General features: G+C 36.1%; 1 protein-coding gene across 1 annotated transcript in view; it reads left to right on the top strand.

Moving 5' to 3' along the window:
* KANSL1L (KAT8 regulatory NSL complex subunit 1 like) overlaps window positions 1-22,653 on the top strand; it is a gene marked incomplete at its 5' end in the record, with an annotated part of 82,623 nt that overhangs the window by 15,169 nt on the left and 44,801 nt on the right. The window contains 3 exons of the mRNA XM_080933201.1: window positions 8,075-8,216; window positions 14,060-14,257; window positions 14,675-14,796. Of these exons, the coding sequence (XP_080789327.1) occupies window positions 8,075-8,216; window positions 14,060-14,257; window positions 14,675-14,796 (462 nt within the window). The remainder of the gene's footprint in view (window positions 1-8,074; window positions 8,217-14,059; window positions 14,258-14,674; window positions 14,797-22,653) is intronic.

Genomic DNA, 22,653 nt, shown 5'->3' with positions numbered 1-22,653 from the left:
TGAATTTGCTATCTGGCCTTAACTCATGTGTTTAATCATTTCAGATCAGTTTGTAATCACATTTGTAGAAGAACTGGATCCAAGCTTTGTACTTTAAAATTTTTGTAGCAATAGAGGAAATTTATACCAATGAAAACCCTGATCCTTCATCAAAACAAATTCTGTATCGATGTGAGAAATTATAACTTCAACTTAGTAATAATTATAAAGATTTCTACCAAATGAGACTATGGCTGCACAGTCAGTTCTAGCTAATTCTGCCCTGTTAAATTATGACCATTTCTAAATTTCCCAGAAAGACAACTTAGAATAATCACCTCCAGATGCTAAGTCCAGGGAACCGGGGCGATGACTTCATAACTACTTCTGACTGTATATGGATGTTGAGATATCTTGGAGGTGGCGGAGAGGAGGGAAAACGGGGGGTGGGGGGAGTCGTTTGGCCTTAAGAAGGCCACACCAGTGATTGTTGTAGTCTCTGATGTCCGTCCCGACTGGATCCAGCTGCAAGTCCTGAGATCAGGAGTTCAAACAGGTCAGTTGAGCATGTCTGATGATGAGACTCACCAAAGCTGTACATTCTGTAGTATGTAAGTCTCAGAACAACATTTCAGTATAATCAAGATATGTTTTGCTTGATTCTCTGAAATCTAGTTTTCAGGGGGGGGTCTCCTTTCATCATATCCATATAAACTCTGGAAGGTCTATAGACACTAATCACCAATATCAATGTTTATAACTTTTAAAAATTATTTTAGTTTTTGAGATTATAATTAAACCATTTTTCCTCTTTTCATCCATTAAGACTCTCACATATACCTCTCCCCACTTCTAATTCAGTCTCATTTTATTCAGTAATTATTGTCACACCACTATATGTATATTACATATAATATAACCTGCTTATTTTGTATGATGTTTCTTGCATGTTTTTGCTGACCATTTGGCAATGAATAACAAATCGATGTGTTTTTCTTCCTGAGGAATACTATTTCTCCTGCTCTCAGCATCCCTTGACTGTTTGTAGTTCATTGTGTATGGTTGTGGCCTATCCATTTTGGCATGTCTGTTGCTGTCCTTGTTCCGATCATATTAGGCCATTTATTGGTGAGATTTAATGGGTTTACCTTCTGAATTACTAGGAGAGACAACTTCAACAAACTCCATTCATATGTCTCTGACAGTTTTTCCAATGTTTTCTGCATTGTTTTCTGAGCCTTAGAGGTAGGCGTTGTTTTACAGATATATTTATTGGGACTGGATTCCAATTTGATATGTTGTGGTTTCCTGTAGAAATGTCCATCTGTTTTAAAGATAGGTTTCCTTGCTGAGGGGAGAGGATTACATTTATCTATGGGTATAAGGACATATTAAGAATGTAGTTATAGATTATTCTGGTTCAGTAAAGTGGTTATAAGTTCTTCTCTAACACCCATAATTTCACTAGGCTTGGGTAGTTGACTACATTTCTAGTACCAGGCATGCGCGATTTTCCTCTTGCTTAGTGGGGCTTAAGTACAATTACAGAGCTTTTTGTTAATGCCAAAGTATGTGTATAACTATTACATCTTTAGAGAAATTATATTATTCTAGTCTTTGTGAATCATAGGTTTCATAACTGGATAAGATTGTTCACTGCCTCTCTCCTTTGGAAGCTTGTATGTTGCCTTCTGGCTCCATAAAAACCAGTCCCCAGAGAGGAGAATGGACAAATCTTTTACTTCTTTAAGCTGTTTCTATCATCTGTAATCCTGAAACTTTGATTGTTACTTTTGATAAAAATTGAAATGCAACTTTTGTAGTATATTTACAATTTCTCCAACACCTTCAGTTATTATGACCAAAGAGGATTCAAAAGTAGGTACAATAGACTGGATACTAGAAAGCTTCTTTTTCCTCAAGAGAGCATCAGCATCTTGGAAATTACACATTCATCCTTTGAATGGATTAATAACACATTAGAAAACATATCTTGCTCAAATGTCATGTTTTCAATACAGTTTATTGTTGAACGTTTTCCATCCTACACTGTGACGATACTTTCTTCTAAAACTTTGTCACTGAATCAAAAAAGAAGTTTCCAACTTTTTTGTTTTCATTTGCATAAATTGTAGCAATGTAAGACATCTCTTTCCTGGTTGTCAAGGTTTATATTGCTTTTTAAGTTCAGCAGGTGATAGCATCAGTAGCTAGCATGGCACTTCTGATCTTCACAGGATGGGCACTCCCGGATCATCTGAAAGCCCTCTTTAGTAATAGAGCATGCCCAAACAGTAGCAGTGTTGGCGCCTTCCACATTTTCTTTATTTGTGTTACTGGTAATATCTTTAACAAATTTAATATTCTTATATTTATCCTCTAAAGCAACTGCCTTTGCAATAGTGTCACCATCTTTTCTTACTTTAGGACTTCCCCAAATTATTGTTATTCACTTCAGCCCCATTGTAATGGCTACAGCATTGGCTAAAAGGTGTGGTTGGCTGCTTGGGTATTAAGGCTTGGACTTCTGCACCAAATATTCTATCTTTGACATAAGCTTGATTGAGGTAAGGAGTGTGGAGGACACTGGTCATATCTGTCTAAGAATTGTGGGTAGTGGAAGCATTTCTGCAGGGTGTTAGCAGGGGAGATATTGGAGAGTCAGGTGGTCAGCTGTGAGTGAATAGAGCGTGGACAGTAACTGCATTTTTATAAGATATTCAGGCTAAGGAAAATTATATTTGACTTAAACTCATATGTACAGAAAAGAAGGAAGGACTGATAGGAAAATGATAAAGATTCCATATCTAGAATATATAAAACACACATTTCCAAATAATAAAGATCGTAAAAATCATCAAGGATATGAAATGATTTTAGATGTATATATTACAAATTGCATACTTTGTGTATTTATGCTATTTTATTTCCATTTAAATTACGGAATGCTGATAGTAATATGTTTGGCTCTGAATGTATACGTAGGAAAGAATGGTGGTATAAAATCTTTGGTCTGCCCACTTAAAAATCTCTAAAACTTGTAGCAAATGAAATACGAAATAAAAAGGGAGAAAACTGTAGAAATCAAGGAATAATGAGCCATAAATTATCTTTGTTCAGACTGAGTTGATAAACATATCTAGGTTGATTGGAAAAAATGACCAAAACAAGAACCAATGATATTATAGTTATTATTAAAACAATAAGGTAACATTACGAGTGATTATGTGCTTATCAGTGAAAATATTTGGACCAAATAGTCTTATGATTTATAACAAAATTTATTAAATATTGCTAAGGAAATAAGAAACATGATAGATGTTATATCATTTGGAAACATTAAGTTGATATTATTTCCAGGTGTAATTTCCGGCCTAGATACTTTCATTGATTATTTTTTCAAATGGATGTGCAAATAATTCCAGTCCTATAAGAACTCCTTATAGGGTAAAAGAGAAAAGTACTTTCCAGTTCACTCTGAGTCCAGCATTAGCTTGATTTGATACTAGACAAAAATATTTCACTGTAGCCACCAAAGCATACAAAATAAATATCAAATAGAATTTGGCATATATTTTAATCATGAGCACACACATTATGAAAGAAAGACTCAATTTAAATAAATATCAGAAGTAATTTGACAAAATTCAAACCCACTTATAACTGACAACATATTATCCTGATCTACATAGGCCATGTCTCATGACAAAGCAAAACCTACTCAGAATGCAATGTTACATAGACACAGATACTGTAGGCCATTTATCACGTGCCTATCTAGCCATGTTTAGATGAAATATTACTAGTAACTTAGATTTGATAAAGCAGTTACACCAGTAAGATAGCCCAGTTAAATGTGGACATATTTGCACAGGCATCTTATTAAGGGGACCCCGCACAATCCTTTGAAAAGCAGAAGGTGCATATGAGGAAACACTCTTCGGCAGGTGCTGGCAAACAAATCCATGAACCAAATGGGATTTAGTTCCTGTCTTGAAAATAGTTACACTGAACACAGCAACCCCATGGTGTGTTTGGCCTATAGCTACTCTCATATTTCAAAGGCAGGGTTGAATAGTTACAGAGATCCTGTGGCCACAAAACTTAAAAGCATTTATTGTATGTGTCTTCACAGAAAAAGTTAGCTAACCTTTGATCTAAAGGAACCCAGTTCTAGGGTAGAAAGATTTTCCTAGGTGAGCAGATACCAGTTGAGAAGGTTGACTGGTTTATTTTTCTAGGACAAATCTTTTTTTTTTTTAATTTAACATAGTAATTTCTTACAAATAGACATTCTCTCTTGATCTTTAGTCATCAATTTGCTTTTACAAGCTAAGACAAAATCTACACTCTGGGTTCAAGTATTAAGGCTGGAACTGAGGAGTTGGTACAGTGGGTTAAGAGCATGTTTTTTCCTCAGCATCCACCTCAGTAACTCCAGTTCTAGGGCCCATGAACTGGGTTCTTATGGCTGTATATATGGTATACGTGCATACATGCACACAAATTCCTCCATCATCAAAGAACCTGTAGTATTTCCACCAACAAGGTAAGTGTTGAGTACAAGCAAGCAAGAATGGAAGTGTAAGGCATAGGCCACCCTTTGGAAGACATACTGTCTTTACACAGCCCAAGGGCTATCCACTCAGAGATGCCCTTGCCTTGCTTGTTGTTAGAGATAAGAACACCGCCAGTGGTCAGCAGCTGGTGGTCTGTGCTCGGTTTGCACACCTCAGAGATGCTCAAACTTATATACCAATTACATATGGCTCAATTCATATAAGTTCTCTACTATAGCCAATCTATATTCTGACTGGTTTACTCTATAGTTACACCATTGATTATATATGTTGTTTACATAAACCATATTTTGATTTTAAATTCAGTAGCTGTTATCAAAAAAGTCCACTATAGACTTACCTGTTATCTGTTATCATTTATAACAATATTTGTAAGAAAAACTTTTTTTGTTTTATTATTTTGTTTACATTTCAAATGTCATTCCCCTTCCTGGTCTCCTTTCCACAAACCTCCACCTATACCATACCTCTTTTCCTCTAAGAGGGTGCTCCTCCACCCACCTATCCACTCCTACCTCATGCCTCTTTGCTGGGGCACCCAGCCTCCATAGGACCAAGCACTTCTCTCCCACTGCTGCCCGATGAGGCAGTCCTCTGTTACATATGTAGTGGGACCAGCCCACGTATCCTCTTTGGCTGGTGATTTAGTCCCTGGGAACTCTGAGGGGTCTGACTGGTTGATAATGTTCTTCCCATGGGGTTGCAAACCCTTCAGCTCCTTCATCTCTTTCCTTAACTCTTCCACTGGGGCTCCCAGATTCAGTCCAATGGTTCACTGAATCTGATTCTGGCTTAGTCAGGTGAAAAGTATGTTTCTAAGCAAGGGAACTCTTCGGATGAAAAGGCTTGCTTGTTTACCCTCTTTACATTTAGCGAATAGCCTATTAATTATTCCCAGTATGGGGTGAGATAAATTATCCATTATAACAAATTCATTTCATGCATCAGAAAGTTTCAATATGATTGGTTCATTTAAATTTAATTTAGTATTGCAATGTCTGTTACTATAATTTGATACAATTTGTAAAGGAAAAATAAAAATGAGTTTTGATATTAACTTCAGTGACAGTATTGTTTGTCATCAACTTCATATTCAAGTCAAATTGAATGTTAACAAGAAAAAATTTTTTTCAATTGTTTGGTGATTGTTTTTTTTTTTTTACTTTAAAAAAGAAAACAAATGTGCAAATTTTCAGCATTTTTGCATAAAAGTATACGAATACATTTTTAAGGTTGTAATTAAGTATTTGTGGGTACATATAGATACACATATGTATTCTAACTGAAGCAAAATGTAATGAAAGAAGTTGAAAAATGAACTTTGCTTTCCTTATAAATGAACTTTACCCACTTATTTATCTTCTCTTGTCAGTCCAAACTATTTTCAGATTGTTTCAGTCAAAAAGGCAATAATATTCAGTAATAAGTTAAGCCCATGATCTCAGTGCTTTGGAGACCTACCAGTGCTCATGCTTTGGGATGTCCTCTACTGTCTAATACGGCTTTATTCTATCTGCGCCAGTGGACTTGAAGTCCTCGGGGACATCAGATGATAGTTTTGCTCAGAGTCTGTTGATCAGTAGTAGTCACACGGCTCCAACCTCAGTGTGAAGAAGGCTGTATGTCAAATAGTGGTAGCACATGAGTTATTTGGAGACTACAATTTTATATCTTTCTTGTTTCTTGTCATGTCTCATGGACTTCGTAGCAACCCTGCTTGGGGAAATAATTTTGTTGGTACTTTCTAAGTCGCTCTCATTTTACACTAAGTCATTAATCTCACCTGGTATGGCTCATACTTTACTCTCTAACTTTTATGATGGGCACTTAGTACTACTAAATATTATCTCTATAAAATGAGTTTTAAATATGTACTCTCTCTGTTTTAAAAATGTACAAAATTTGCAAAATTATAATTTTGACTGTAAACTGAAGATGTAAATATGTCAAGAGAAACACTGCTGCATATGGTGTTATCAATCATATTACAACAATTAAAATCTTTCGGAAGTGAGATTTTAGAAATACTGATAGGAAGTCCTCTTATACTTACTAAATTTTATGTAGCAAAATTATAATAATTACCTGACAGAAAATTGTTTCTTCAGTATCTCCTCTGGCTGAGTTTATATCAACATTCCATCATAAAGTTCTTCTTCTTGTTGTTTTCAAGACATAGTCTCTCTCTGTAGCTCAGGTTGTTTTGCAACTCACTGTAGACCAGGCTACCCTTGAGCTCATAGTGATCAGCCTGTGTCTGTCTCCTGACTGCTGGGATAAAAGGCATGTGCCACCATGCCTGACTTGTTTTGTTTGATTTTTTTTTCCCATTATACATTTTTCAAAACTTTTAGAGTATTTTTGGCTTCACAGTAAGACTGTAAGTATCAGAATTCCTGTAACTCACAACATCCATACCATTTACCATAATTGATGAACCTATATTGGTCTGTTATTATCACCTGAAGTTATAGCTCATTGGTGGTATACATTCTGTGATCTTGAAAATATATACATTTTAGATTATTTTTTAAAATATTCATGTATTTTTCTATCACATAGGTATTAGTTCTGAGTTACACTTTTAATTTTTGGTGATATTTTCCCCTTGGCAGTCTATTAAGTTTTCTTCCTCCTTCTGTACTCCCCACTCTCCTCCTGCTGCCGTACTATGTATAATCAAATTATTTCTGTTTTAGCTTATGTAGTTACACTATTTTCATGGAATAATTCATTTGTAGTTTCAAAACCTACAGCTTCTAAGAGCTCTGCTAAAAGATAGAGGAGTTAAGAGGCTTCAACATTTATTTCAAAACATACATTAAAGTAGATTTTTTTATAAATTATTTTTGTTCTTTGTATTATGGTCATTAAGTTTTTTAACAAGATGTTCATCTTAAACAACTGAAGACCTATGTATTCAAAATACTGACTTGAACTGTCAAGTCAGATCATGGTGGCATGGGCCTTCAATCCAGCGTTTGGGAGTCAGAGGCAGGTAGATTTCTATGAGTTTGAGGCCAGCCTAGGCTACAGAGCTTGGTCCAGGCCAGCCAAGGTATGCATTGAGAAAGAGAGGAAGGGCGAGCAATTCCAGCAGAGGATTCATTCTTGTAAATTATTGTCAATGCCTTTAATTTAAAATTTTAGATAATTAGTAATATAATGATACTTATATTGTATCAAGTAAAAATTACTTAGTTAAGTACACTAGAGTTTACTTAGTGAATTTAGGTATAGTTCAGATTTGTTATCTGGTACCTGACATCCACTTTTACATGTAAAATCCTTACAGAAAAGATATTACGGGATGTGGAGTTGGCATTCTTGTTTTCTTTTCCTTACTGGTTCAGTCCCCATGCAAGCCCTTAGCTTTAGTAGCATATTAAATTACTATAATGTGCATGTCTTCTAAAAGAAATTATAATTTATGAAACTTGTCAAAGAAGTTATTAAGCACTCTGAAAATCTGCCTGACTGTGTGCTTTGACTAACAGTGTTTGTTTTGTTCCCAGCAACTCCAGTACTGAGTGGAAGTGGCTCATAGACAGAGCGCAGGTTGGCAGCCGATGGGCTTGGCTTCAAGCCCAGATTTCAGAGCTGGAATACAAAATCCAGCAGCTAACAGATATCCACCGGCAGCTTCGTGCCTCCAAGGTATTGTCAGTGCTGTTTTATTTTATTAACTTTCATGAAAGTAGTTAGTTTGTTAAGATTTTCAAACATTAATTTCTTAAAATTTTCTCAAGCCTTTATATGTATATTCAGATCACTTGATAATACTTTTAAACAATTAAGAATTGAGTTTCAATCAACAGAAATAATATGCATTTAAAAAATTTTTATTGCTAGATGTATATATAATACAATTTGTCATCATATTCATTTGTATGTGTATAATGTAACAGTATTAAGTACTTTAATAATATCAGGCATCCATTTCTTTCTATTCCGTTTCTTTTTTCCATCTTTTTTTTCCCCTTTGTGTAGCCCCTGGCTGTCCTGGAACTCACTTTGTAGATGAAGCTGGCCTGAATTCCTAGAGATCTGCCTGCCTCTGCCTTCAGAGTGCTGGGACTAAAGGGGTGCATCACTGTCTGCCTGGTCTCCTTTAAGACTAAAAACTATACCCATTAAACAATGACTTTCCAGTTTTCCATCTCTATAACCTTAATAACCAAGTCTGTTTATAGCGGAAACATAACAATACCTAGCTTTTCTGTGACTGGCTTATTTTATATAGCCTATGGTCCTTACATTTTATGGACATTGAAGTATATACTTTAATTTCCTTTTTGAAAGTTGAATGGTTGTATATTTATCATATTTTGTGTTTACATTGATCCAGTGAGTATACATTGATCCAGTGATAGATATGTAAGTTGTTCTACATTTAAGCTGTTGTCAGTGGGCTGTGAATACAGTGAAAAAACTATGTATTCAAAACCCCTGTTTTCAGCGAAACAGGATGTATGCCTTTAATCACACTGTATGGGAAAGGGAGGCAAATGTATTGCTTTGAGTTCAAGGTCTCCCTGCCTTCATAGTGAGTTCCAAGCCTGTCAGGGCTCAATGGTATGATTCTTTCTGAGAAACAAACCAAAACCAAACCAAACCAAAACAAACAAAAAAAAAAGCACTGACTTTAATTCTTTTGGCTATATATCTAGATATGGAATTACAGTATTGTATAGTTCTATTTTTAATTTTTAATGAACTATAGTATACAATAGTTCCAGTTTCTCTAAGTTGTGGCCAACATTTTGGTTTTTTACCTATTTTTTTAAAGTGTTAATAATACTGAATGTCAGCTGGGCATCTCTCTTCAATTTTTGTTTACATTTCCCTAATATTAATGATATTTAACACATTTACTTGTTTAATGGTTATTTGTATATTTGGAGAAATATCTATAAATCAAGCCTTTTGCTTATTTCTGATTTGTTGTTGTATTTTAGGGAGTCTTTGTCAAGACAATAATTGCTTATACAGTATGTGATTTCCATCTTTCCTCTTTTGTTTGTTGTCTTTTTACTTTATGTTATTTTTATGAATTCTATTTTATTTATTCTATGTTCATCTGTGCCTGTGATGTTCTTTGTTTTTTTTCAAGAGTCTTCTAGTGAGGTATTTGGTCCATGTTGAGTTAATTTTGGTATATGGAGTTAGTTCTTTTGCATGTAGGTCTCCAGTTTCCCCAGGGCCATTAGTTGAAAATTCAGACTTTGCTTTGTTTGTTGGTTTTGACACCATTCTCAAAACTCATTTTACCATATATGTGAATATTTTGTTTATTTCTTTGTTCTTAGTTCCATTTTGTCTACATTTAGATTACAGTCATACTATTTTGATTATTCTAGTCATTTTAGAATCAAGGAGTATGGCTTCCAGTGTTTGCTTTATGTCTTGTTTCCATTTCTTTTCTTTTTTTCCTTTCACATTGGCTTATTTATTTTCACAATGCCACAAAGAAGTCCCAAATCTTTACAATTCTTTACCTGCTGTCATTTTTTTTAAAAAAAAGAAAAGCCCTAGAATATCAAATCATGTTTAAAAAATTTTAACTGAAATTATTTGTTATGACAATGATAAAATGTGCCAGTCAACCAAAATTCCAAACTACTAAACCTCTGAATTAAGAATGAACCGTGACTGGATCTCACCCCATTTCTCAGCTCTGCCGGCTGAGCACCTATCACTAATGCTAGTGAGAGGCCATGCCGTTCACATTCTCAGAGCATGTGTCCATATCCGACACGCTGAGGTGTAAAGCCATGGCTTACCAACTTTTTATTTGTACAAAAATCCTTCCACAATGGCAACTGTGTTGAAAACTCCAGTAAAACTAGCCGGCCTGTTGTGAACAGAAGAGCAATGAACAAGTTGAACAAGTGTCTGTGGAATAGGGTGTTGAGCCTTTTGGGCATATGCCAAGGGGTGCTATAGCTGGGTCCTACAGTAGATTTATTTTAACCATTTGAAAGTTCTCTCCACCAGTTTCAACAGTACCTGTACCCATCTGTGATACCGACAGCCATAAATAAGAGTCCTTTCCCCTGTACCTCTTCCAGCATTTGATGCGGGTTGTTTTGTTGATCCTTGCCATTCTCACTGGGATTAGATGAAATCACAAAAGTTGTTTTGATTTTGATTTCCCTAGTTGCTATGGATGATGAACAGTTTTTGAGATAATTTTTTTCTTCTTTTAAAAACTTTCCATTCATGTCCCAGGCCTATTTTTGAATGAGTAAACTTCTTCTTTTTTCTTTCTTTTTTTTTTTTAAGTTTGTATGTTCTGGATATTAAATCCTAGTCAGATGGATCCTCTCCCATTCTGTGGTCTTCCTCTTCACTTGGCTGTCTCTTTAGCTGTGCAGAGGCTTTTTACTTTTGTGAAATCTCACTTAACAATTGATGCCTTGCTTCTTGGGGAAAATGGAGCCCTACTCAAAGTCCTTTCTATACCTAATCATGTAGGACACTGCTTAAGGTTTCTTCTAGTAATTTCAGAGTTTTGAATTTCAGGTTTGGTCTTTGATCCATTTAAGAGTTTTCATGCAAGGTGATAAAAATTGGATCTAATTTCATTCTTCTGCATAGGGTTATCTGATTTCCTCAGAACTATTTGAGGAGATTATTTGTTTTTCTTTTTACAAGTATGTGTGTTTTGGTCTTTTTGTCAAATATTAAATGGCTGAAGTTAGATGTGGTCATGTTTGCGTCTTTGAATTTTGTTCCATTGGTCCCGTGTCTGGTGGGTTTTTTTTTTTTTTTTTTTTTTTTGTTTTATCTTTGTGTCAATATGTTGTTGTTATTACTGTGGCTTTGTAATTTATTTGAAATCTGGAATTGTAATCTCTGCAGCATTGCTCTTTTTTTTCGGAATTATTTTGGCTAGTTGGGATCTTTGTGATCCATAAGAATTTAGAATGCCTTTTTCTGTTTCTGGGAGGAATGAGATTGGCATTTTGATTTGGGGTTTACTGGATCTCACAATGTTAGTACTAACAACCCATGAGCAAGGGTGGCTTCTTATTTTCTAATGTCTAGACATTTTGGTTTTCCAGAGGTTTAAAATTTTTTAAAAAATTATTATATATATGCACACTATAGCTGTTTTCAGACATACCAGAGAGGGCATCAGATTTCATTACAGATGGTTGTGGTTGTATGGTTGCTGGGATTTGAACTCAGGCCCTCTAGAAGAGCAGTCAGTGCTCTTAACCAGCCATCACTCCAGCCCAGGTTTAAGGTTTTAATTATGGAGGTCTTCATTTCCTTGGCTTGGCTTACTCCCTTATATCCTCTGGGGCTATTGTGAAGGGGAGTGTATCCATAATCTTCTCTGGATGTTTCTTCTTGTATTTTGTGCACGTTGATTTGTATCCTGCCATGTTGTAGAAGTTTATTGTTTCTAGAAGTTTTCTGATAGACTTTTTGAGATCTCTAATATATATAGTATCATCTACAAAAGGGATAATTTTACTACTTTCCATATTTGTACTAAATTTAAAAAATTATTCTTATTTTGAGCTTTAACTTTTGTGGCTCAACATATGGTGTCTTCTGGAAAATGTATGATGTGTATGGTGCTGTTGGATAGTTCTATATATCTCTTCTATATCTACATAGTTCTTTGTATTATGTGCTGTGTTTATTTACTTTCTATTTTCAATGTGAGTTATTATTGTAGAACTACTTCTACTGGGTTTTGTTTTGTCTATTTGATGGACAGTTACTAGCTGTATAAATGCTTATGACTGCCAATGTCTCTACTGTCTGGCTTTAGTATCGCCACCTTGTTTTCTTTTGGTTGCTATTAGCATGGGATATGTTTTTCTATCAAATTCAGTTTATTATATCATTGGATTTAGACTAGATAGGTTCACATTGATACATGTTTTCATCTATTTCTGCTAATCACTGACTTCTGATTGGAGAATTTAATCCATATAATCAAAGTAATTAATTACAAGGATTTACTCTGGACATCTTGCTGTTTGTTTTTTGAATGTTGTGAAACTTTTTTTGGTAACTCGTTTCTTGCACTACTGTCCTTTATTTATTTTAATTGTATTTTGTACATCACTGGCTGGTCTGGAAGTTGATATGTAGATCAGGTTGGCCTTGAATTTATAGACATTCTTTTACAAAGTCTGTCTCCCAAGTATTGTAAGTTAAAGATTTACAGCAGCACCATGCTTAGATTTACATTAAAATATAGATATATGTGTTCAAAGTCCTTCTCTCATTCTTCAGTGTATATACTATAGTTTTTTCTTCTTTTTTCTTTTTTTGTGGTTACTACTTGAGATTGCCTCTAACTTTGTAAAATTTCAGCATTCTAATTTGAGTTTATAATAGTACAACTTCCACAGCATATAAACATTCTTTTTCAAAATCCCAGGTTTATTTCTTTAAAGATGGTGTAACCAACCATTACTGTGTATAGTATTGCTTGCTTCTATAATTCTCGTGGATTTACTCTTATGTGCTTTTTATTCCCAACATTTCTTTCTTTTCTCAAAAATATCATTTTGCTGATTTTTCTCCTCTCTATGTTGATTTTCTCCTAACCCTTCTTATGTTGTTATCCTTTCTCTGTAGGTAATGTTGATTTTCTTACTTCATTGATCTGTTTTAGTCTTCTTTGAGGTTATTAATTATTTTTAGGTCTTAATGTAACATTTTATCTTAGGTTCTGAATTTAGTAGATTTTGTAGATTATTGTTTTGGATTGTTATTTTAGGCTTTTGGTTTTGTGTCTTTCTGTGTTCACTGTTGGTTTGGATCTCTCTTCTGGCTTCAGGTATCTTTTTGGATATTTGAATACCCCTGTACATTTAGTCCCCAGCTCTACTTTTTGATGTGGCCCCCTTTTTTCTTTTTCCTTCCCTCTGCAGATGGGTAGGTGAAACGGTTTGGCTTGTCTTTCTTTCTTTTCTTTTTCTTTTTCCAGTCTATTACTTGTTTCTCTGTTATTTTCAGATGCCCTATCACTTTTTTGGTGGATTTCTAAAACTTTTAATCCTTTCTTTTCCTCTTTGGAATAAGGCCTTTTATTTACTTACTTATTTTTATTTATTTATGTTTTAAATCTTGGCATGGCAAGGACACATAAAGGCAGTTTCCTGTCTACCATTTTTCCTTCAAGGTCTAATCACACTGGATATAAAATAAGCTGTTTTTATTTTTTTTTAATTTTTGTGTATGTGTGTGTGTGCATACATGTGTGCCTCACACATAGGCCAGAAGAGTCTGTTGGATGCCCTGGAGCTGGAGTTCTGGAGTTAGACTGCCAGTGGTTGGAGAGTGCCCGCCAGGTGATGGGAGCCAAGCTGGTTCCTCTGAAAGAGTAAACAGCACACACTCCATGGAGGAGCCCCCTTTACCATAACCAGCTGTTTTTAAGACACATAAAGTATATTTTCAATTCTACATCTTATGTATCCTGTGAGAATAGTGGGATGTGATCACTTTTACTGTTTTTTACCCCCTAGGGGATAGTGATCTTAGAAGAATGTCAGCTTCCCAAAGACATTTTGAAAAAACAAATACAGTTTTCAAACCAAGCAGTTTCATTAAACACTTCAGTGAATTCTCAGGTTCCCCAGAGGAGTGAAGAACCTTTACCAGAACATGATTTTGAGATGTCACCAAGCAGCCCTACACTGCTTCTTCGAAACATAGAGAAACAGGTATGTAGATTTCCCACTTTATTAAATAACTTTAGGTAAGTTTTTGCTTCATAAATTGCTTGACAAGGTTTCAATATCAACTGTTCCTCCAAAAGTCATAAGTATTCAGCATTAGTCTCTAGATCATGATCCCAATCCTTGAGAGGTGATTGGATCATTTAGATTCTGAGCAGATTAACCCATAGATATGTAATTTGGTCATAAGGTGAGGTCTTGTGGGAGAAAGTAGACCAATTGGAACACATTTGTAAAAAACAAACACTAAGGCTAAATAGGCTTCATTTTAGTTATGCATCGATGCTTCAGCATAAGCAAATCAATAGATTCAATATAATAGATCATATAAGTATTCTCAGGCAGAAATTCGGGATCTTAACAATGCTTAGCTATACTAAACTGTTACCTGTTTCTTTGTAGAGTGCACAATTGACTGAGATCATTAACAGTTTGATTGCCCCTCTCAACTTGTCTCCAACTTCATCACCCCTCTCTTCTAAATCCCGTAGCCACAAATGTCTGGCTAATGGCATTTCCAGAAGGTAGGTGTTCCTTGAGTAGTTTGGTTTCTGAATTTGGCTAATTTTATTTTAATTTTGTTGATCTATATCTAATACAGCCATTTTTATTTTACATTAAGGACTATAATAGTATAATCAGTAGATTCACAGGTACATTTTTAGACAAAAAAGTTCTTGCAATTAATACAGTTATAAAGCCCTTCCATGAGGAGATGTGCTTCTAGGAATACCAGTGATGTATTAGCTATGGAAGTACTGCTTTATTACTATGACTTCTGTTTTGTATATTTTTCCTTTGATTTCCAGTTCATTGTAACTTAAAAAATGACTCTAGATCTAGGGGGGCACAGAAGAGTGGCACATATCACTATAATTTTACATGATTTTTATATCAATAATCATATCAGCTTGTCTTAAAATATTTCTCCAGTTTATGTTGTCATCTATCCCTGCTTCTATCATAAAAATAGTTTCTACTGGCTTTACTTAATTTTTGAGTGTCATTCTTTGTATCATTGAGGCTTTACTTAGAATGTAAGACTTGTTGGTTGTATAGAACAGCAAGAATTCTCATTTACAAGAATCCTAGTTTGGGGATTCACAGTGACATCAATTACATGTTGACTCATAAAATGAATGACTATTGTTTTCAGGCTAATACATTTTCTATGTTTTTTTGCTTATCTAAACTATGCTTATTGCCATGACTGAATATAATAGAATATATATATGTTTCACATATATTCTACAAATATTTGATGATAATATGGCAGTAGTGTATAATTATGCACTGGTATATAATCTTGAACAAAACAGGGTCTGGGCTTTGCCCTCGTGGTAGAGTAGATTGCAGCTGAGGAAATAAACGATACCATCATAATTATTCAGATGATTACACAATCATAAATGCTGATGAAATGTTCTAAAGAAGATTTTGATTTCTAAAAATGTAATTTTGGAGCCAGGAAGGCATGGTAGCTCCATCTTAGCACTTGAGAGGCTGAGTCAAGATTTTAGTTGAAGGCCAGAATGACTTATACAGTGAGACCCAGTCTTAAAAAACAAACAGGCTGGTGAGATGGCTCAGTGGGCAAGAGCACATACTGTTCTTACATAGGATCTGAAGTTGGTTCCTGGCATCCAAGCAACGTGGCTTTCAACCTCCTGTAATTGCATCTCCACAGACTCTGATAGTCTCTTCTGGACTCCACAGGCACCCGTGCTAATAAGTTCACATACTGTCACAGATACATACACATATGTATACACAGGTAAAAATAAGACTAAAACCAAACACAAAACTTGGAGGTAAAAAGGTCAGTTAATCCCAGTTGAGCTAACTTGTAGCATCATACCCTGTGTGTTTGTTCTGTTACTGGAGGAGAATGGTCAAGAGAATCATGGGATCGCATTTCTTTCATCCGAGCTACCTGCAAAGCTGGTGCAGCAGCATTGCAAGAACTAGAGATGTGTTCAGTTGTACCACCTTTGCTTAGCATGTGTGAAACTCTACATCCAGTTACTATTACCAAAAGAAAATACATGGGAACAGTCAAGTTATTTCATGAGTCATCATGAATATCAGTTAACAATTGTCATTTGTTTTCTTAATGTTTTTACATATTTATTTTTTGTAATCTCTTTTGGATTCTATATAAGCTTAAAAATGGTAGGAATTCTTTGGTTTGTCTTGTTAAATTGTGGTTTTTAAACTAAAATTGTTTTAAATATGAAGTATGAAACATTTGTTGATCATCTTTCAGTAAGTATAGGAAAAATACCTGAGATGATCAGCTTTGAATTAGGATACATTTATCTTGGCTTGCAGTTTTAGAGGTTCATGTCAGTTGGAGGCTGGCAGTGAGGCAGCCCACATGGCAAGCATATTTGATAGAACAAGGCAGCCCAATTATCAGGAACTAGGGAGCAAAAAGAAAGACAGAGTCTGGGCTCTCAGTAAGCCTTCTTAAGGTCATACCATTTGTGTCTCAAGAACCTTTTTTGCTATTAAAGGTTCTACTTCCTGATTCCTTAATGGCAGCCTGTTTACCAGCATGTAGACATTTGGTAGACTCAGGATCCAAACCATTGCCAATATGCTTTGTACTTTCTTGCAGATAATTGACATTCTTATAAAAAATGTTGGGGGTAGGCTGGGGAATACACCTCAGTTGGTACAGTGTTAGCCTGAATGAGGCTCTAGGTTTCATTCCCAGTGTGATATAAACTGGATGTAGAGTCCACATTTGTAATTGTAGCACTGAGAAAGTTGGGGCAAGGGGATCAGGGTTATGATAACCCTCGGGGATGTAGAAGACTTTGTATCAAAAACAAAAATGTAAAAGAAAAAAGAAAAAAAACAAAGAGATTGTACTGTTAATTCTGCAGTAGTCACCTCAGTGTCCTGTTGCTCTCATGCGTGCCTCCTTCAGTGTTGCTTTGCACATAGTTGGTCTCTGGATTAGAGCAAACAAAAAGTGGTGCCGGAGAGATGGCTCAGCAGTTACCCGCGCTTGCTACCCATCATTGGGTTTCCTGATCCTAACACCCATGTTGAATAGCTCATAATAGCCTGCAACTCATGTACAGGAGATCCCTTTCTTCATAAGCGTTCAAACACATATGTATGCACACATATACATAACTCAAAAGAAAAATCTCAAAGAAAATGAGAAATTCAAAGCAGAAGAGATGTCTATATTGTAGTAAGAGAAATTCTAAAGGAAGAGAATGCTTCTCAAAAGTAATGTGAGTAAGCAAGCCAGCCGGCCTGCAAACATTGAAACCTCCTTTGGTTCATGGAGCCCTTTTTGAGTTTCAGCTGCATTCTCTGTAGCTGAAATGTTATATAAGTAAAATGTTTTAGTTATCTTAAATTTTACCCATTCTAGCTTTACATCACATATCATAATTTTGCATATGAATTTTAAAATTTAAAAGTTTAGACATTCTTAAGATAACTTTTGGTGGTCAAACAAAACTTACATATATATATATATATTACTTTAGATGATTTTTTATAAGTACTTGATGACCTTTTCTCATATTGTCTTCAAATTCACTGTTATTTTTCTGGGGAACTTGTGTGTACATTTGTTACTCGTTGATTCCTAACTCATGTATTATTTAAGGGCATCATCCAAGAGTAGTATAATTGTAATTATTGTTTACCTTTATTAATCATGGCATGAAGAACCAAATAAGTATGATTAAGTCTTCAAAAAAAAAAAAAAAAAAGATGAAGCATTACATTCCGTCAATGAGGTGGTTATACATTTTTAAAACTGTTATTCTGAAATGAATGTATGATATTCTAAAGAGATCCTTGGGTATTATCTCTGAGAACATTAATTTTTATTTGAAATAAGGTCTAAATTTTTTGGTTTAATTTTTGTCTTAATGAGTTCCACAATGGGGTATGAGATTAAATTCTAGTGAATTTTTGCCATACTATTTGTTTTCATTAAGGGTAATTTTCTCCTGTAAATGCAACCATTCCTTCTAATTGGGTGTCATAATTTAAAAGCCAAGGTCTGTTGTCAAAAATAATCACAATATAAAGTAATAATGTTACCATAGGGATGTTTTCAGTAGTCATTTCTCAATTACAAGAGTGTTGTTTGATAGCAATGTTTCCTGAGTCAGTGCTTTCTTTATAACTTTGGGTTCTGATGGATGACAGTAATATTAGGTAGATGTATGATGTCAATGGGGAAATAAACCTTCCCTGCTGTGTTCTTAGAGGGTAGTGTCAGGAGGAGTTATTTTCATTTATGAAAATGGCTTCTTTGCCTTTTTATTTGTAATGATGTAAGCGTAAAACATAATTTTATCTAGGGGAAATTATTGGTATATTATTAAAATTATGTCTAGAAAATATGTAATCATATAGGAACAGTTTTGTTTTGCACTACTAATTGGCAAAATGAGAATAAAACATTTATTATACAGTGATTTTTTTAAAGAAAACTATTTGAGAGATATACAGCAAAATGTTAATGAAAACAATACTTCATCTTGAAGGTTTGAAGTGAATTTAATTTGTGGTGGTTCATGTGTGGGAACCCATCTGTTTACGTGCCCAAAGCTGTCAGAGGACAGCCTTCTGGTACCTCCTACCTTTTGAGTAAGGAATATTCACCAGGTAGACTGAGTTTGCAAGGATAGGCCTGCCTTCTATGGTCATGCTATTGCTGGGTTTACAGGTGTGCAGCCATCCCATATTCCTAATGTGGGTTCTGAGCAATCCAAACTCCTGTTCTAATGCTTGTGAAGCTGGCTATTTCTTTAACTTTTCCCCCACTTTATGTGAATGTTTGCATTTTTTTTTTTTTAAAGATAGAGAACTCTAGGTTTTTCTCGCTTTCTGCTCTTTAGGTTTTTGTTTTATTTGTCATACTTTTACGGTTTCTTTTAAATTATTTTTTAATCATTTTTTATAGTCCAGTTGTAATCCCCCTGCTGCAACAGTGCCTCATCCCATTCCTACTCCCTCATCTTCAAGAGACTGTCCCTACCCTCCTAACCCCGATCCCACCCGGTCAGGCCTCCCCACTCCTTGGGGCCTCAAGTCTCTCTAAAGTTAGGGGTATCTTTTCTCAATGAGACCAAACCAGACAGTCCTATGCTGTATATATATGTGTTGGGAGGTGGGCGGCGCCTCATATCAGCAAGTATATGCTGCCTGGTTGGTGGCTCAGTGTCTGACATATCCCAAGGGTCCTAGTTGAGATTGCTAGTCTTCCTAAGGGGTTGCCCTCCTCAGCTTTTACCATCCTTTCCCTAATTCAACCACAGGGGTCCCTGAGTTGGGTACTTGTTGGACCACTTGGAGGGCAGCCATGCTAGGCTCCTGTATGTAAGCACATCATGACATCAGTGTCAGGCCTTGAAGCCTCCTCGAAATGGATCCCAATTTGGGGTGGTCACTGGACCTCCTTTCCTTCAGTCTCTTCTCCATTTTTTGTTCCTGCAGTTCTTTTAGACAGGAAAAATTCTGGGTCGGAGTTTTTGTGGACAGATATTATGTAAATTTGGTTTTATCCTAGAAGATCTTGGTTTCTCCATCCATGGTAACTGAGAGTTTTGCTGGATATAGTATCCTGGGCTGGCATTTGTGTTCTTTAGGGTCTATATGACATCTATTGAGGATCTTCTAGCTTTCATAGTCTTTGTTGAGAACTCTAGAGTAATTCCTTCTTTGTTTTGAATGTTTGGTATTTTGACTATCATGCGTCTGGAGGAATTTCTTTTTTAGTTCAATCTATTTGGAGTTTTGTATGCTTCTTGTATGTTCATGGTCAACTTTTTCTTTAGGTTGGGAAAGTTTTCTTCTATGATTTTGTTGAAGATATTTAGTGGGCCTTTTAGTTGGGAGTCTTCGCTCTCTTCTACACCTATTATCTTTAGATTTGGTCTTCTCATTGTGTCCTGGACATCCGAGAGGTTTTGGGTTAGGAGCTTTTTTATTTTTGCATTTTCTCTTGACTGTTGTCAATGTTTTCTGTCATCTTCTGCCCCTGAGGTCGTCTCTTCTATCCTGTTGGTGATGCTTGCATCATGACTCCTGATCTCTTTCCTAGGTTTTTCTGTCTCCAAGGTTGTCTCTTTTTGTGATCGTTGTTTCTATTTTCAGTTTTCAATTCCTTCACCTATTTGGTTGTGTTTTCCTGTCATCATGACTCCTGATCTCTTTCCTAGGTTTTTCTGTCTCCAAGGTTGTCTCTTTCTGTGATCTCTTTGTTTCTATTTTCAGTTTTCAATTCCTTCACCTATTTGGTTGTGTTTTCCTGTCATCATGACTCCTGATCTCTTTCCTAGGTTTTTCTGTCTCCAAGGTTGTCTCTTTTTGTGATCTCTTTGTTTCTATTTTCAGTTTTCAATTCCTTCACCTATTTGGTTGTGTTTTCCTGTAGCTCTTTAAGTGAATTTTGTGTTTCCTCTTTAAGGGCTTCTACTTGTGTACATGTGTTCTCCTGTAGTTATTTAAGGAAGTTATTCATGAGCTTCCTATTTTAAGTCCAAATCTTGTTTTTCTTGTGTGTTGGGATATCCACTACTTGCTGTGGTGGGAAAATTGGGTTCTGATGCTGCCAGGTTATCTTGGTTTCTGTTTATTAGGTTCTTGTGCTTACCTCTTGCCATATTGTTGTCTGTGATGCTAAGTGATCTTCTTGTCTTCTGTCTGGAGCTTGTCTCTCCTGTGGGTCTGAGGGCCTGTGGGCTCAGGAGGGAGATTGCTCCTGGGTGTTCAGCTCTATGTGGGTAGGCTGTGAGTTCTGATGGCAGTGGACCAGCTCAGGCTTTGGGCTGGAACTATCTGTTCCCAGGCTGCATTGTGCTACCTGCACCCCAAGAGTTCCTGGCAGCCTCAGAGGAAATGTGGACTCACCTGTGGGCTCAGGAGGGAGAGTGTTCCTGTGGCTCCTCAGCAGTCTGCAGGCAGGCTGTGAGTCCCGATGGTTGCCATGATGATGCATCAGCCTTTGACTGTGGGATGACAACCTCATCCCTCCACCTGATGCCCTGTCTTTCTACTGGAAGTGGACTCTACAAGTTACCTCTCCCCGCTGTTGGGTACTACATCTATGGTCTCTCCCTTTGAGTCTTCAGTATCTCATCTGTTAGGTCCCTGGTACATTCTAGAGGGTCCCCCTACCTCCCACAGTTGCATATTTCCATTCATTCTCCTGGTCCTCAGGCTTAACTCCTGTTTTCCCTCCAATACCTAATTTTGTTCTCCCCTTCCTTCTCCCATCCAGATCCTTCCATCCCTCTGCTTCCCCATGATTGCTTTCTTCTCCCTCCCAAGTGGGATTGAAGCATCCTCACGTGGGCTCGTCTGCTTGTTAGCCTTCTTGAGTTCTGTGGATTGTATCCTGGGTATTCTGTGTATTTTTTATTTTGCAAATATCCACTTATTAGTGTGTGCATGCCATGCATGTCCTTTTGGGTCTGAATTACCTCACTCAGGATAATATTTTCTAGTTCCATCATTTGCCTGAAAAACTCATTCTTAATAGCTGAGTAGTATTCCATTGTGTAAATGAACATTTTCTGTATCCATTCTTCCATGTGGGACATCTGGGTTGTTTCCAGCTTATGGCTAGCACAATTAAGGACACTATGAACATTGTGGATCACATGCTTCTGTGGCATGGTAGGGCATCTTTTGGGTGTATGCATAAGAGTGGTACAGCTGGGTCTTCAGGTAGATCTGTTTCCAATTTTCTGAGGAACCTTCATATTGATTTCTAGAGTGGTTATACCAGCTCGCAATTCCACCAGCAATGGAGGGAATGGAATGTTCCTCTTTCACATTCTCACCAGCCTGTGCTGTCACCTGAGTTTTTGATCTTACCCATTCTGATTGGTATAAAGTGGAATCTCAGGGTTATTTTGATTTGCATTTTCCTGATCACTGAACATTCAAGAGTTCTCTGTTGTGAATTCGAAACCCTACTTTTTGACTGTGTTGTTTGGTTTTTAAAAGATTAACTTTTTGAATTCTTTATATATTTTGGGTATTAGCCCTCTTTCAGATGTGGGGTTAGTGAAGACTTTTTTCTCAATCTGTAGGTTGCTGATTCGTCCTATTGACTATTATGTCCTTTGCCTTACAGAAGCTTTTCAGTTTCATGAGGTCCTATTCATCAATTTTTGATCTTAGAACCTGAGCCATTGGAGTTCTGTTTAGGAAATTTCCCCCACTCTGTGCCAATGAGTTTAAGGCTCTTTCCCACTTTCTCTTCTATTAGATTCAGTGTATAAAGCTCAATTCCAAGTGGATTAAGACATACTGTTTAGGCAGGCAATGTAGTATATACCTATTGTCGCCCACTTTGGGGAATAGTAACTTTGAGACTAGCTTTGGTTTAT

This window comes from Micromys minutus, assembly GCF_963924665.1.
Source record: "Micromys minutus genome assembly, chromosome: 19".
Lineage (NCBI taxonomy): Eukaryota > Metazoa > Chordata > Mammalia > Rodentia > Muridae > Micromys > Micromys minutus.
This window is presented reverse-complemented; position numbering and strand designations above follow the sequence as displayed.